Source organism: Sarcophilus harrisii, chromosome 1 (assembly GCF_902635505.1).
Source record: "Sarcophilus harrisii chromosome 1, mSarHar1.11, whole genome shotgun sequence".
NCBI classification, from domain to species: Eukaryota; Metazoa; Chordata; class Mammalia; order Dasyuromorphia; family Dasyuridae; genus Sarcophilus; species Sarcophilus harrisii.
In genome coordinates this window covers 406,013,671-406,028,754 of record NC_045426.1, presented here as the reverse complement: position 1 = coordinate 406,028,754, position 15,084 = coordinate 406,013,671, and the positions used below count along the sequence as shown (strand labels likewise).

General features: G+C 37.4%; 1 protein-coding gene across 3 annotated transcripts in view; it reads left to right on the top strand.

Annotated features, from left to right (window-relative positions):
- Positions 1-5,212: 5,212 nt before the first annotated feature.
- RETREG1 (reticulophagy regulator 1) overlaps positions 5,213-15,084 on the top strand; it is a 173,436-nt gene continuing 163,564 nt past the window's right edge. The window contains exon 1 of one of the 3 annotated variants that reach the window (XM_031946140.1): positions 5,213-5,818. In XM_031946140.1, coding sequence (XP_031802000.1) covers positions 5,481-5,818 — 338 coding nt within the window. In that variant the 5' untranslated portion in view covers positions 5,213-5,480. Of the gene's footprint in view, positions 5,819-5,926; positions 6,236-15,084 lie in introns of those variants that run through there. The other 2 variants (XM_031946141.1, XM_031946142.1) reach the window with 2 other exon arrangements.

Sequence of the window (15,084 nt, the reverse complement as noted above, 5' to 3'; positions counted from 1 at the left end):
AAGCTTGGCAATATACTTTCCAGGGATGCACATCTAGATGATGAAAGTGATGCACACACTGCCAGAGTTAACTCATTGTTTGGAAGGGTCCAAAGGAAAGTGTGGGAGAGGAGGAGTATTAGACTGGCTATCAAACTGAACTGAATGACCCTACTAAAGTAATGTTGATGTCACCATAGAAAGGGATGCCTGGTGATTTTTCTATGAGTCACTTCTATTTAACATTTTAATTAATGATGGATAAGGAATTGCATAAAAGGTTATCAAATTTTCATATGATGCAAAGCTAGAAGGGATGTGCTTGGTTCTTTTTTCCTTGTTAACAGATGGATGAGAAGGTCAGGATCCAACAAGATCTTAACAAGCTGGATTAATGAGCCAAATCTGAATCTTTGTTCCTATGATCCTAATAAGAACTTTAAAAATGACAAAATGCTTTAAAAACCCAACTGCATAACTACAGGAGAGGGATATTACAAATCTGAAAAAAAAAAAAAAAAGAGCTGGGGATGTTAGCCATAGTGAAAGACAAGTGACCGATAGCTTGTGTGCTCTAGCTCTTTGGGGTAGTCCCTGTATTAAATTTATTAGTGAGCAGCTAGGTGGTGCAGTGGTTAGGGTGGTAAGTTTTGCATCTTCACAAGTTCAAATATTCCCTTACATGCATTTACCAGCTGTGTGATATCAGGTAGATTACTTAACCCTATTTGAAACGAATTGGAAAAGGAAATGGCAAACCATTCTTTGAAAAGAAGACATCATGTGACCAGTTCTGATGGATCAGGCCATCCTCAGCAACAAGATCAACCAAATCATTTCTAATGGAGCAGTAATGAACTGAACCAGCTATACCCAGAAAAAGAACTCTGGGAGATGACTAAAAACCATTACATTGAATTCCCAATCCCTATATTTATGCACACCTGCATTTTTGATTTCCTTCACAAGCTAATTGTACAATAATTCAGAGTCTGATTCTTTTTGTACAGCAAAATAATGTTTTGGCCTTGTATACTTATTATGTATCTAAGTTATATTTTAATATATTTAACATCTACTGGTCATCCTGCCATTTAGGGGAGGGGGTGGGGGGGTAAGAGGTGAAAAATTGGAACAAGAGGTTTGGCAATTGTTAATGCTGTAAAGTTACCCATGTATATATCCTGTAAATAAAAGGCTATTAAATTAAAAAAAAAAAAAAAAAAAAAAGAAAAGAAGACATCATGAAAAGGTCATGAAGTCAGACAAAACTCAGTAAGTAGAGTCAGAAAAAATGACCACCACAACAAAAAAATAGAGTACAGAACTGGAAAGAAAAGGCAAATAATGGATGAGTTGGTCATTTGCTTTTTAGGGAATATCCACATCACTGGGGTGATCCAGTGGAGTATTTGTTAATTTAGAGCCTGTCAACATCAAATTTTATGACTATGGTGATAATTTTCTGAACATAATCAATGATATATTGTTTTTGAAATAGCTCTAAAAATAAGGTGGTCTTTGCTACATTGTACAGTGCAGAATTTAATCTTGTCTTAGTGGTCCAAGATTCTGCTAAGATTATAAATTATATGCCTCATTGAATAGTGAATGGTAGTACTTTTGTCTAGGGATCAGCAACCTATTTAGTCCCCAGAGTCACTAGCAGAGTTAGGCAATATTCACTGAATACTGTAAACAGGTTTGGCTGCCTTTGGGGTGCCATGGGGTGGTGATGATGTTTGGATCCCTTGATCAACCCTAGGGATTTGGGGTCAAGGCAAATTACCTTGTGCTTTCCCCCTACTCATGCCCAACATTTTTATATAGGCAAAAATCAGGTCAAGGTGATTACTATGAATAGCCTAGATAGGAATCATAAAACATGAGAACTGAAGGAAGTTTTTGGAAGGAGGGGAAATCAGCATGTTATAATTAGGACAATAGCACTATAAAAAATCCTTTAACAGTAGGAACTCTTCAAACTGGTAGGGGCTGCTTGTGCGCGCTCTCTCTCTCTCTCTCTCTCTCTGTATGTCTGAACACATTCTTTTCTTGCAGGGTTCAGTTAAATGGTAAAATGCTGATTTAAAAAAAAATGAAAGTAATTGTATTCTCTCTATAGCTACTTTCCCTCTCATTTCTGATTTTAGGCCACAATTGGTAAATCTGCGTTGAACAAGATATTCAGAGGAGAAAGATAACTTACTTAATGAGAAGATACTATTTTGGACTAACTTAGAATGCCTGTGGAGAGAATACATGTTGACAAGAATGTTCTGGGAAGAATTATTAAAACAGGCTTTGAAGGATAGTGTTGTTATTAAATCAGGTTTTAAATCATCATTTATCTAAACAATTTCCAAGTATGTTTAAAGCACTAAGTCCTTTCACCTATTTTGGAATATATTCAACCAATTCATGACCCACAAAACTAAATCAGTATTGGTATTTTATAGTCAAATTTAAAAACAAAAGTAACACAAGAGATGGTATTACTTAACTGCATCACACACAGTGTGGCTAAATAAGGGCTTGTTGCTTGCTTGCTTAACATATGGCTTTGCTATTTACTACCTGTGGAGCCTTGGCCCAGTCAGTGCCTTAATTTCTTCATCTGTAAAATGAATGGGTTGGATTCATTGACTCTTAAGGTCTCTAAATCAATGGTCTTATCATTTTATGTAAAACTTGACTGAAAGGCTTTTGGCTTTTCTCCAAAATCATATTCACTTTCAGTGAAGATTTGTCATGAATAAGAGTACTCAAGAATGTGAAATAGTTCTGGAGGTATATTATGAGAGGAATTCCAACAAGGGTTTGATTAGTGTCAATAACTTTAGAGTAAGCCTCCCAAAGATACCATCTTGAAGTGGAAAACAGTACTGAACAAGACTTGAGAAGCAAAGATTTGAAAACAACACTGAATGAGGATAGAGGCGAATAGATGGTGGTATTTGAATGTAAGGGAAGTATTACTGTATTTAAAATGATAAAAAGAATTTGAAGAGAGATGGAAGACATAAGAACTCATTTAGAGTAAAAAATGAGGAAAACAATATATGTAGTGAGTATAAAGATATCTGGAGTACCTAGAAATTTGAGCACATGGAGTACTGGGCCTAGAGTCAGGAAAATCTGAGTTCTAATGCAGCCGCACACACTTATTAGCTGTGTGATCCTGGACAAGTTGCTTAACCTTAGTTTGCCTTAATCCACTTAATGGCAAATCACTACAATATTTTTGCAATGGATAATAGGATCCACAAGGTCATAGAGTTGGAATAGACTGAACCACAACAACCTCAACAGAAAGAAAAAAATTAACTAAATAGTAGTTTAAATGCCTAAACTTAGACCAAGCAAAGGGGAGAAGATTCATTCCCTTCCCTTCATTGCATTACTAAGGGACTATGGGTCTAGAGTATTATATATTCTCAGGTATGATTAACATGCTTTTTTTTTTTTTTTTTTTTTTTGCTGAATTGCTCTTTTCCTCCTTTTTATTTTAAATGTTCTTGCTTATTTCTGTTTTCATATAACCTTCATTTTTGAATATATCCCTCTCCTACACAGCAGTCTCTAGCCCTTAATAACACAGAATAAAGAAAAAATTCTTTTAAAGATTTTTTTTTTTTACAAAGAATGGTTGAGTTGAGAAGTATCGATATATATTTGGAAATAAATGGGATGTATACAGTATCAATAATAATAAAAGAAAAATTCAATATTTCATGTTAATAGATGAAATAGGACTATAATTCAATTGCTTTGTTTTTTAATAGTCATATTAATCCTACAAAAGAATATTATCCCCTGCCATTGAGTCATCGGAATCACTGATCATGTTCCCACCAATGGAATGAATGAATGTAAGTACCTTGAGGAGAAAGGTTTCATATGTATCTAGCATATTCAAAACTTATTAAATGTTTATTGAATGGGATTTAATTAATTCCCCAATGGTCTGATTGCAGTAGCCTTAGATTCACCGAATCAATGAAGCTTCCATTTGCTCTTTAGTTTGGGGAAGCATCTCTCTCTGGACCTCATAAATAACTGAGAAGGAAATGGAGGGAAAAGGAAAAGGAGGTATATCTGTTGAGGTGAAAACGCCGCTAATAATTCTCTCAGTTGCCATATAAGAGTAACGTTACGCAGTCATTAGAGGACGACAAGGTTTGGGGCGGGGAGGAAGGAATTGGGGTATGTTGCAGCCTCTGCCATTAATTTGACGTCTATGAGAGCAGTGGGGATCTAGCGGCGGATAGAACCAGGAAGACCTGGGTCCAAGTCCTGCTAAGAGGGTACCAACCTTCGGTGGGAAAGTTGACTTCCTCCCTAACAGAAGCAGTCCCTTTCCATGAAACAAGCGTAGCTCCCGGTATCTTTATACAGGAAGCTATTGCATCCGACCCCGCACGGAACAAACGAGAACAGAGAAAGACCAGAAAGGTTAGGCTCTCCTATTAAGGGACCAGAACCCCAAGCGCATACCCTTCGGGGTCTCTCGCTTCTTTCCATCACTGCTCCCTGTGCTAGGTTTGGTTCCTGCCCTTCTCATCACCTACAGCCTTCCTTCCCAGAGTGTCACACAGAGGGGGCAATGGGATCAGCGGGAGGTTTGACACCTTTCGGCCTGCTCTCCCTTTCCAATAAATGGGTGCCCTCCATGGTCCCTGATGTACCCTCAGGCAGCGCCTTGCGCGACCTTTTCTGCAGGTTCCCTAGCGGCGGGAGCGGGACGGAGACCGAGAAGAGCAAGGGGACAGAATCACCTTTGAGTTTAATCCGCCCCTGAGAATGGAAGCAGAGTAAAAAGTGTTGAATCACGGTGGGGCCCGGGAAGGACGGTCCGGGCTTTCTCCCTCATACTCACAGGCGCACCAGCCGTTTTCTCCGCAAGCTAACTTTCCCGGGAAGTCCTCCCACTTCCCCCGCCACAGCCTTCGCAAACCCGCTCCCCCACCCGATTTGCGGGCTACCCGCGATGAGGACGCGCGCACGCCGCTCCCGGTCGGTCTGTCTGCGTGCATCTACCAGCTGGTGTCAGGCTAACCTGGCCACACCCACTTCCTCCCCAGACTGGCTCAGTCCGCCCCCCCCCAGCGACAGCCGGCTCGGTGTGGGGTAGACCGCCGCAGCCCAGCTCGGCGCGCCTCCCGGCCAGCCCGGGCTCTGTGACGTCACAAGTCCCCCCCCCCCCCAATCAGCAGTTCCGTGCGCGGCCGCCGCCCGCAGCCCCCGCCGCAGCCTCGGGCTAGTCTAGCGCCCGCCCCCTCGGCCCCCGGCCGCCCTGCGCGCTGCATCCACCCACGCTCCTCCCCTCTCGGCCCCGGGGAGCCCTCGGAGCCGAGGCGGAGGCAAGCAGCGACAGCGGCAGCAGCAGCAGCGGCAGCATCACCAACGCTCCCACGACTCTCCCCGTCACCAACAACCCCACAGACCGCAGGGCTCGACAGTCCCCGCCGGGCCCCAGAAAGCACTAGTGGAAACAGAAGATGGCGAGTCCGGGACCCCGGGAGGAGAAGCAGGAGGGAGGATGCTGTGCGCGGGCAGCCGCCGTGGCTGCCCCGGCTGCCGAGGAGGAAGAGGAGGAAGCTGCGCCCGCGGCGGACACCGAGCGGGGGGCTGCGGCCGGCGCTCCCCGGCCCTTGGAGAAGACCGCCGCCGAGCCGGCGGGGCCCCGGCGCCCGTGGGAAGAGCAGGCGGCGGCCGCGGTGACTTGGCTGCTGGGGGAGCCGGTGCTGCTGCTGAGTGGCTGCGTCGGGGATGCTTTGAGCTGGCGGAGGCCACTCCGCAGCCTGATGGGCTTTGTCTGCGCCAACCTGCTGTTCTGGTGAGCGCGCGCGGGCCCGGGGGGACGGGGCCGGGGGAGCAGGAGGGGCGGCTCACCTGGGCCAGGTGTGCCCTCCCGGGGCTGGGAAGAAGCGCGGGAAAAGTGAGAAGAGGGGCCGCCGAGGCCCATTTCCTTCCCCGCCTCCTCTCGCTGGTGCTGCCCAACTTGCCTCTTCTCAGCACCCAACCTGTGAACATGGGGCATACACCCTGTTTTTCATTAACCTGTACGCATATCTACCTGAAATCTGTCCGAAAGGCCGGTGGCTAAAAAAAGCGTCCTGTCACTGCTGTGTGCCCAGGATGGTTAGAAACACGCTGGTAACGCCTTCAGAAACATACATGTCCTTACTTGCTCATCCTTGAGTGCGTGAACTAACAGGCGTCAACTTGTGTCCCTGAATGCAGATCACAGCAGGTACATCCAGACAGACTCCTGGAGGCATCTATAGATCTATATTATATATAGATATAATATAGATATATAGATCTATATATTTATATATATTATATATTTATTTTTATTTAAATTTATATATTTATTAGTTTTTTATTTATTAGTTTTATATAATAAATATATATTATATATTTATATATATAGATCTATATATCTATATTATATCTCTATATATATTTATTTTTATTTATATTTATATTTATTAGTTTTATATAATAAATATATATTATATATTTATATATATAGATCTATATATCTATATTATATCTCTATATATATTTATTTTTACTTATATTTATGTTTATTAGTTTTATATAATAAATATATATTATATATATATATAAATCTATATATCTATATTATATCTATATCTATGTAAATATATATATATATTCAGGACTGCCGTTTTCATAATCCACCTGAGGCAGCGACTGAATGATTTGTTTTTCCTCTCTTGGGAATCTAGTTTGCTGGATTTGCTCCCTTATGAGAAAATACAGACAAAACAAGCAAACAGGTAGATTATAGAGCCTACAGCCTAGAATAGTATACTATTTTTTTAATATTTAAAAATAAAGTGGAAAATACATTGATGGCCTATTTGAGAATTGTTCAACAGGTTTAATTCCAGAAGATTATAGACCCTACATAATCTAGAAGAGTGTAACATTTTTTAATATTTCAAAATAATGTGGAAAATATACTGATGGTCTATTTAAGAATTGTTCAACAGGTTTAATTCCAAAATGGTCAACTTCAAACATACAAATGAAGAACATAGCTCTTTCATCTATAGAAATGCTTTGTCATCCATAAATTGCCAGTGTAAACTCAAAAGAGTGACCATCATTTGCTGTGTAAAGAATTCTCACAATAACCACAATACATATAACCCAGCATAAACATTTGTTATTAAAAATGTCTTGTTATAAAAAATGCCATGTTTTAAACTGAGGGTGTGGCTCTTCTACGGCTAGGAGGAACAGGATGAACCTTTCCCTTTGAAAAGTGTTTTCAGAGCTGCACCACCCCCCAGTTCCTGCAGCTCTTCTTTTATGTGACATATTTTTTTTCCAGATCCTTCACCATCTTGCTTATATTTTGCCCCTGCTTCAGTTTATCAGTGCCCCTCAGAAAGTGTGTCACTCCAGCTGAGCAGAGTATTCCAGATATGTACAGAACAGTGCAGTGTACATTGGCACTTAATTAGCTTTCAAGTTTATCAGTGTGGTGAAAGCATGTTTCCATTTCCTAGATATTCATGAAAGCCAAGGAGATTTTTCTGCAAATAGAAACTGATAGATTTCATATTGATAATGTCATTGTAGTTATATTGTGCTTTGCTCTGTTTTTCTAGATTTTTCTTCTCTATCAGAGTCTTAAGTGTTTACTTAGTGTTGTCACTATGTACCATAGCAGTTTAGATTAAGAAAAAAATAAGTTATTAAACAAGCTACTTATGGGGTGTTGGACATAGTGCTGGTCTTTGAGTCAAGAAGACTCAAAATCCTGACTTACATATTTAGGTAGGTGATTCTGGCAAGTCACTTAACCTTATTGAGTTTCAGTTTCCTCCTGTATAAGAATGGGGATAAGAAATAGTATTTACCTCAAAGAATTGTTGTGAGGATCAAAGAAGCACAATGTAAAATGCTTTGCAAACCTACAGTTGCTGTATAAATGCTAGCCATGATTTTAAGAATACCTATAGTATTTTGGGTAGAGTAGAAACATTTTAGATAATCTGATTTAGTCTCCTCTTTTTACAGAAGAGACATTGCATTCTGAATATAATTCACAATTTGGATTTGATTGAATTTATGGGTATTCTTTAATTACAGTTGTCATCCCTTTTGCATCTTAATATAGGTAGCCTGAATTGCACTGAAGGAAAAAAAAATCTGTTGAAAACTAGCCTCTCTACACTTAGCTGACCCAGTCCTCAAACAATAGTATTGAAAACAATAGTCATCATTTCTCCTTTTTTCTGTGTTAATGATCTCTTGTATTTTTTACCCATCTTACCAGACTTCTTAGTGATTCGTTCTTTCTATCTCTTTGTTACATCAAGAATTCTATGGTTAGGATAAGTTCAGCCTTTGTTGTTAATGACAGTAACTGATTTTAAATATTCATCTTTCTTTGGGTGCATCTCATGTGGTTCTACTTTCTTCTCCTTCTTCTCCCAACCTCAATTATGTATCCTTACTCTTTCTGTAAAAAAGATGAAGCTAGGCACAGATGAGAGCCTATTGCTATCCTAAGAAATAACTATTTATCTGGATTTAAAACCAATTTTTAATTGGATTTGTATTGTTTTGATTAAAACATAAATCTTGATCATGTATTAGTCTTGTACAAATGGTATTGAAAATGCATTTAAAATTTCTATGGAATAAGTATTAGTTTTATTTTTGGCCATAATGCTAAAAGTATAATGGCCTACTAGGTGCAATTATTTTTGTAGCCTGTTGCCTTTTGATTCATCACATAACTTTGACATGATCCAGTGGTAATTAGTTTCAAAAAATAATGCAAAAGAAAAAGGTTTTGGGGGCAGCTAGTTGGTGTAGTGGATAGAGCACCAGCCCTGAAATCAGGAGGACCTGAGTTCAAATGTGACCTCAGATACAACACTTCTTGACTGTATGACTCTGGGCAAGTCACTTAACCCCAATTGCCTCAGGGGAAAAAAAGATTTTATATAGGTCAGTTTCTTCTTAATCTTTCCTTAGACTTCAAAGTTTTGTAATATAGCATTATCCTTACGCTTATAAAGAAGTCTAAATACATGTAGAGAAAATAACTCACTTTAGATAATTAAATTGTTCACTAGAACTAGGATCTCCAGTTTCATTGCTGTCACTCATGCAATTTTTCTCTGGCACTATGGTGCCAGAGATGGTCAGAATCATAGACTTAGAGTTGAAAAATACCTTAGAAAAACATTTCATTTAACTTCCTGTCCAGTATTATAGGCCCTTTTACAACATTCTTGACTGATGGTTAGAAATTTTGTGAGCATTCTTAATGATTGTTTGCCCCTCTTAATAAGGAGTCACTACTTCATAAAGTAGTTGGTTTTACTTTTATATATATATATATATATATATATATATATATATATATATATATATCTTAGTTCTACTGAGTTCAAATTTTTCTCTACCTCTTGGTACTAATTCTGTCTTTTGGAGATACGGTAATGAATGTCTTGGAAGGAGTATTGGATTTGGGATCTTTAGGACCTTGGAGACTCCAGCTATGATGATTAAGTAGGATAAAAGAAAACAGCTTAATTTCACCTCCCTATTGACTCTTTCCCAACAATTCCAATAAAGATCTAAGAACAGCACTATGCTAAACCCTGGAAAAGAAAAGAGAAATAGGACTTGGAAAAAGACTGAGAGGTAGGACTTGGGGAAAAGATTTAACAGCTTAACACAAAAGGTACAAAATCTCCAAGTAACAGGCTCCTTGAAAATTGTGATAGACCAAACCATAGTTAATAACTATACAAGACAATAAGAAATATTAAAACAAAGTCAAAAGATAGTCAAATAAAAGAAAATATAAGGTTGTCTCCTGTCAAAAGCAATTGAAACAGATTAAAAGCTAATTTTAAGAATCATTGAATTATTTTAATTAAACAAGATATTTGAAGAAGTCATAAAAAAACAACAACCACATTTTTTAGAATCAGAGATCAAAGTGAAAACAGAAAGAATCTACTGGTCACCCCCCCCCCCCAAAAAAAAGAAGAAACTCCAAAGTTAAAAGGTGCAGGAATATCATATCCAAAATTCAGAACTTCGGCTCAAAAGAAGTTTAGCTGGAATTCAAGTCCCAGTTCTCTCTTTACTTCTTGTATAACTGGACAAATTGCTAAACCTTACTAGGCCTCAGTTTCCTGATTTTAAATAAGGGACTTTGATGACTTCTGAAATTTCTTCCAGTTTTAAATCTCTAGCCCTGTGATCAAATTCAACTATACAGAAAATCTCCTCCTTCCATGATATGAGAAGCCTTCTAATATTTGAAGACAGCTATGATGTCCTTCTATGTCTTAACAGTTTTGAATTCCTTCAGCCATACTTTATGTGACATAATCTAGGTCCTTTCACTCTTCCTTGTTTTTACTTCAAGTTTTCAGTGTTATAAATGAAAAATCCACATTTAGTTCTCACATTGATTTAAACTCGTTCCTTCAAATGTGATCTGAACAGAATGACTATTGATATCCTTGTCCGAGAAACTTACACTTTCATTAATGGACACAATCATTGCATTATCCGGATAAAACTGATTTTCCATACTCCAGTTGACAGCTCTTGTGCCCATCTGCCATATGACTGGAGCATCTGATGATCACTATCTGTGATTTCTGGAGTGTAACTTGAAGCCAGAATCAGAAAAATCTGTTTGAAGGGTAATATAAGTAAATAGAAGAATCAAAGTGAAAGATCATTTGAGTGAGCAACTAAAACAATTAAATATCATACCCATGTAACAAAATTAGACTCTGTCGTTTCCTAGAATACTTCGTTGTCAGAGACTAATTAGGTCCAGTGATAGGTTCCTTCCCCAGTTGAAAGCAGTATATAGTTCTCCCTCTTCTAATGTTGATCCATCTTTGACCTTTGTTCTGTCATCTCTTGGGTGTCCAAGGCAATAACAGCTGATCAGCAAGTATGGAGTACATGCTGTGTTCTGTACTATGAGAACTAATGATAATATGATAGTAATAATAGTAGCTCACCTTTTTGTGGCACCTTAAAGTTTATTAAAATGCTTTTTGCCTAGAACTCTGTGGTGTAATGAGTATAGTTATTATTGTCCACATTTTAAATATAGGACATTATCCACAAGTGAGAAGTTCATAGGGTTGACCCGATTTGCTCAAATACGCACAACTTTTAAGTCATATCTGGGAGATATAAGCCTAGTTCTCTTGACTCCTAGTGTGGTGCTCTTTCATAGACACACAACACCAATAACTTTGTTGAGTGAATGAATTGGTTTGTAACCAAACATTTACTCACTGTGCAGTCATGGAGCTTGCAAAATAATTGGGGAAATAAAATTAATGCACAGGAATTAATTAGAAAATAGTTCAAAGTTTTCTATTTGTGTAGGACATAGTTTAGACATAGAATTTCAGGCTTGAAAAAAATGTGAAATACTGAAGGAATTTTATATGAATTCAGTTAACTGGACATTTTAGGTCAGATGTACCTCACATTAGACAATTTTGTACTAAATTCTTACTTATTCTAACTTTAATCTACTAAAAACTTTTTTTTGTTTTGGCATAGGTTAGATAAAAATGCATCCAAGTTAATATTACAGCTGGCATTGTGCTATTTTAGATTGAAGATTTTATGCATAATTCTTCATTTGTGAAGTTTGCCTGATACTGTCAGTAGTGCAGACATGCCAGTGTAGAGACATTTTTTAACGTGTGAATCTCCTCTATAGTTTTTTGGGAACATTTCAAAGTGTAGTTTTAATGTTTTCCAATCTCTGCCACATTTCAAATTTTGACAAAAATTATTTTTCAAATATTTTATCAGCACTTACATGCCAGAGTTGCAGCTGAAAGTAGTGAAACATTAGTGCAAAGCATGCAGAGGGGCCTCTTTCTACCCCTGGCCCTTCTGACTATGTTGAAACTGAGGGGATAATCACCCAAATGGTTTCTGACTTGCTCAAGCATGGATCACATTCTTTATTATTGTAGATTTATACGTATGTTAAAATGTGAATATGAAATATTAAACATGTCATTGTGTTTATCAAATAAGCCAAATTATTTTATCTGGACATATTGCTAGAGTATAACTTTTAACTAGGGTAGAACATTTTACTTTAAAAAATAATTCATTGCAAGTCTCATTATCGCTGCCCTTGTTTTCAGGTAATGATCATTTTGTATGTAGGACAGTGAGACTATTACAGTATTAGATAAAGGGAGAAGACTTTGTTTATATATTCTTATGGATGTAATCTCTCAGAGTGGGGCCTATCTTCTACTCTAGTCTTTGAATATATTTTTAAAAAATTGAATGATAATCTCACATTTATATAGTGCTTTAAGATTTGCAAAACACTTTACATTATCTCATTAATTCTCACAGCAGCCTTACAAAGTGGGTGCTTTTACAGATGAGACCAAGAGGTTAGTTAGATGACTTGCCTAGTTGTCACATAACTCCTAAGTGGCAGAGACTGAAGTTGAACTCTTGAGTTCCAAATATAATACTATATTATTGACTCTATTCTCTATTGTCTTACTGATCGGAAAAACTTTGGTTTTTTTTTTTTTTTTAATAACCAAAAGACATTATTTCCAAACTGACTCTGCACACACGATGTTTTATCTCATCTTCATGTCTTTGCACAGGTAAAATAAAAATTCTCATCTGGAATGCACTCCCTTTTTTTCTGTGTCATTTAGGAATCCTAACTCCCTTCAAAAACTAGCTTGTGTCACTTCCTCCATTTTCTGAGATTCTTGAGAGAAGGGATTGTCTCATTCTTTGTATTTGTATCTTTAGAGCCTAGCACAGTATCTGGCATAGAGTAGTCATTTAATAAACATTTGCTGATTGATTGGCCCTACTCATCTCTATATGTCTTGTCTTAAATCTGCTTGTCTTAACTGCCTATCTACTTTCTGCTCCCTATTGAATTTAATTCAGGTTAACAAGCATTTATTACTGGATTCTTAGCTAGTCCTAGTCTAGCTGAGCCTATAGTTGGTAGAGAGAATTTAGGTATCATACCATTCCATAGAGTAATTTGGAATAGTGCTCTAGAAGGGAAAAAATAAATCGACTATTTGATTCAAATTTTAAATGTTAAGCAAACCAATTATCTTTTCTAATTATGTTTGAGTAGCACAGAGTATTGTACTTAAGCACTTCCAACATTTCTATTTGGGACCTCAATAACCCTTTATACTTGTTTTGTCATTCTTTTATCTTCTGCCTTATGTTAGAATTATTTGTGTGTTTGCATCTTGTCTTTGCTATTGAAATATAAACTCTGTGAAGGAAGAGGGTGTCCTTACTTTTGGTATTCCCCATAATTGAATATATTTTATCAGTAGTCATTTAATAAATGCTCAACAAATGAATTAAATATGAATCTTTTCCTGAGATGATAAACAAAGATCTTGCCCAAAGTTACTCGGTGAAGTTACAATTCAGAAATAGAACTTTGTGTCTTTACATTCCTCTGCTCCACTAAGCCATATCTCCATTTAAATTTTTAATATGTAGTTTGAAGCACTGCATAATTCTCCATAGATATTTTATGTGGTGTGTTAGATTCCAGTACTGTTTCTTTACTTTTTAAAATAGGGATGATTTTGGGACATTTTGGCAAAGCATGGCATTTTTGTAATCCTTTATGTCATTTTGTTTTTATAGTTGATAGGAGTTTGATTTATTTATTTTAACTTTTAATGTTTTTAATTACATTGAAAATTTTTGAGTTCTAAATTCTCTCCCTCCTTGAATTGCAAGCAGTTTGATAGGTTATACATGTACAGTCATGCAATCCCCTATATTTTGACAAAGATATCTATTAAGAAAGAATTCTTATAATGCATATGAAGAAGTTTTAGTTTAGCATAAATCTCAAAAATAAAAAAATTGTCCTTGACAAACTTTCATAGAAATGCTTTATAAAGAGGGGCTCGGTATATTTTTAATAATAGCTTTTTATTTTCAAAATACATGCAAAGATAGTTTTCACCGTTCACCTTTGCAAAATCTTGTATTACAAATGTTCCTCTTTCCCCACCCCAGCAACAAATAATCCAATATAGGTTAAACGTGCAATTTTTCTTTACATATATCTATATTTATCATGATACACAAGAAAAATCAGATCAAAAAGGAAAAATAATGAGAAAGAAAGAAAAAAGCAAGCAAACAACAATAAACAAAGTGAAAATACTAAGCTGTGAATCCACATTTAGTTCTCACAGTTTTCTTTCTGGAAGCAGATGACTCTTTCCATCACAAGTCTAATGGAAATAGCCTGAATCATCTCATTGTTGAAAAGAACCAAGTCCATCACAGCTGATCATCACAGTCTTCTTGCTGTGTACAGTGTTTTCTTGGTTCTACTCACTTCCCTTAGCATGATGTTCGTGTAAGTTTCTCCAAGCTTTTCTGAAATCATCCTGCTGATCATTTCTTTTATTTTATTATAGCTTTTTATTTACAAGATATATGCACGGGTAATTTTTCAGCATTGGCCTTTGTTCCAACTTTTCCCCTCCTTCGCCCCACCCTCTCCCCTTGGCAGGTAGACCAAAACATGTTAAATATGTTAAAGTATATGTTAAACACAATATATGTAAACGTATCCACACAGTTATTTTGCTGCACAAGAAAAATCGGACTTAGAAATAAGGTAAAAATAACCTGAGAAGGAAATCAAAAATGCAACTGGACAAAAACAGAAGGAATTTCCCATAGTTCTTTTGCTGGGTGTAGCCGGTTCTCTTCATTATTGAACAAATGGAACTGATTTGGTTCATCTCATTGTTGAAGAGAGCCATGTCCATCAGAATTGATCATTATATAGTATTGTTGTTGAGGTATATAATGATCTCCTGATCCTGCTCATTTCACTCAGCATCAGTTCGTGTAAGTCTCTCTCCAGGCCTTTCTGAAATCATGCTGCTGGTCATTTCTTACAGAACAATAATATTCCATAACATTCATATGCCATAACTTATGCAGCCATTCTCCAATTGATGGACATCCATTCAATTTCCAGTTTCTAGTCACTAC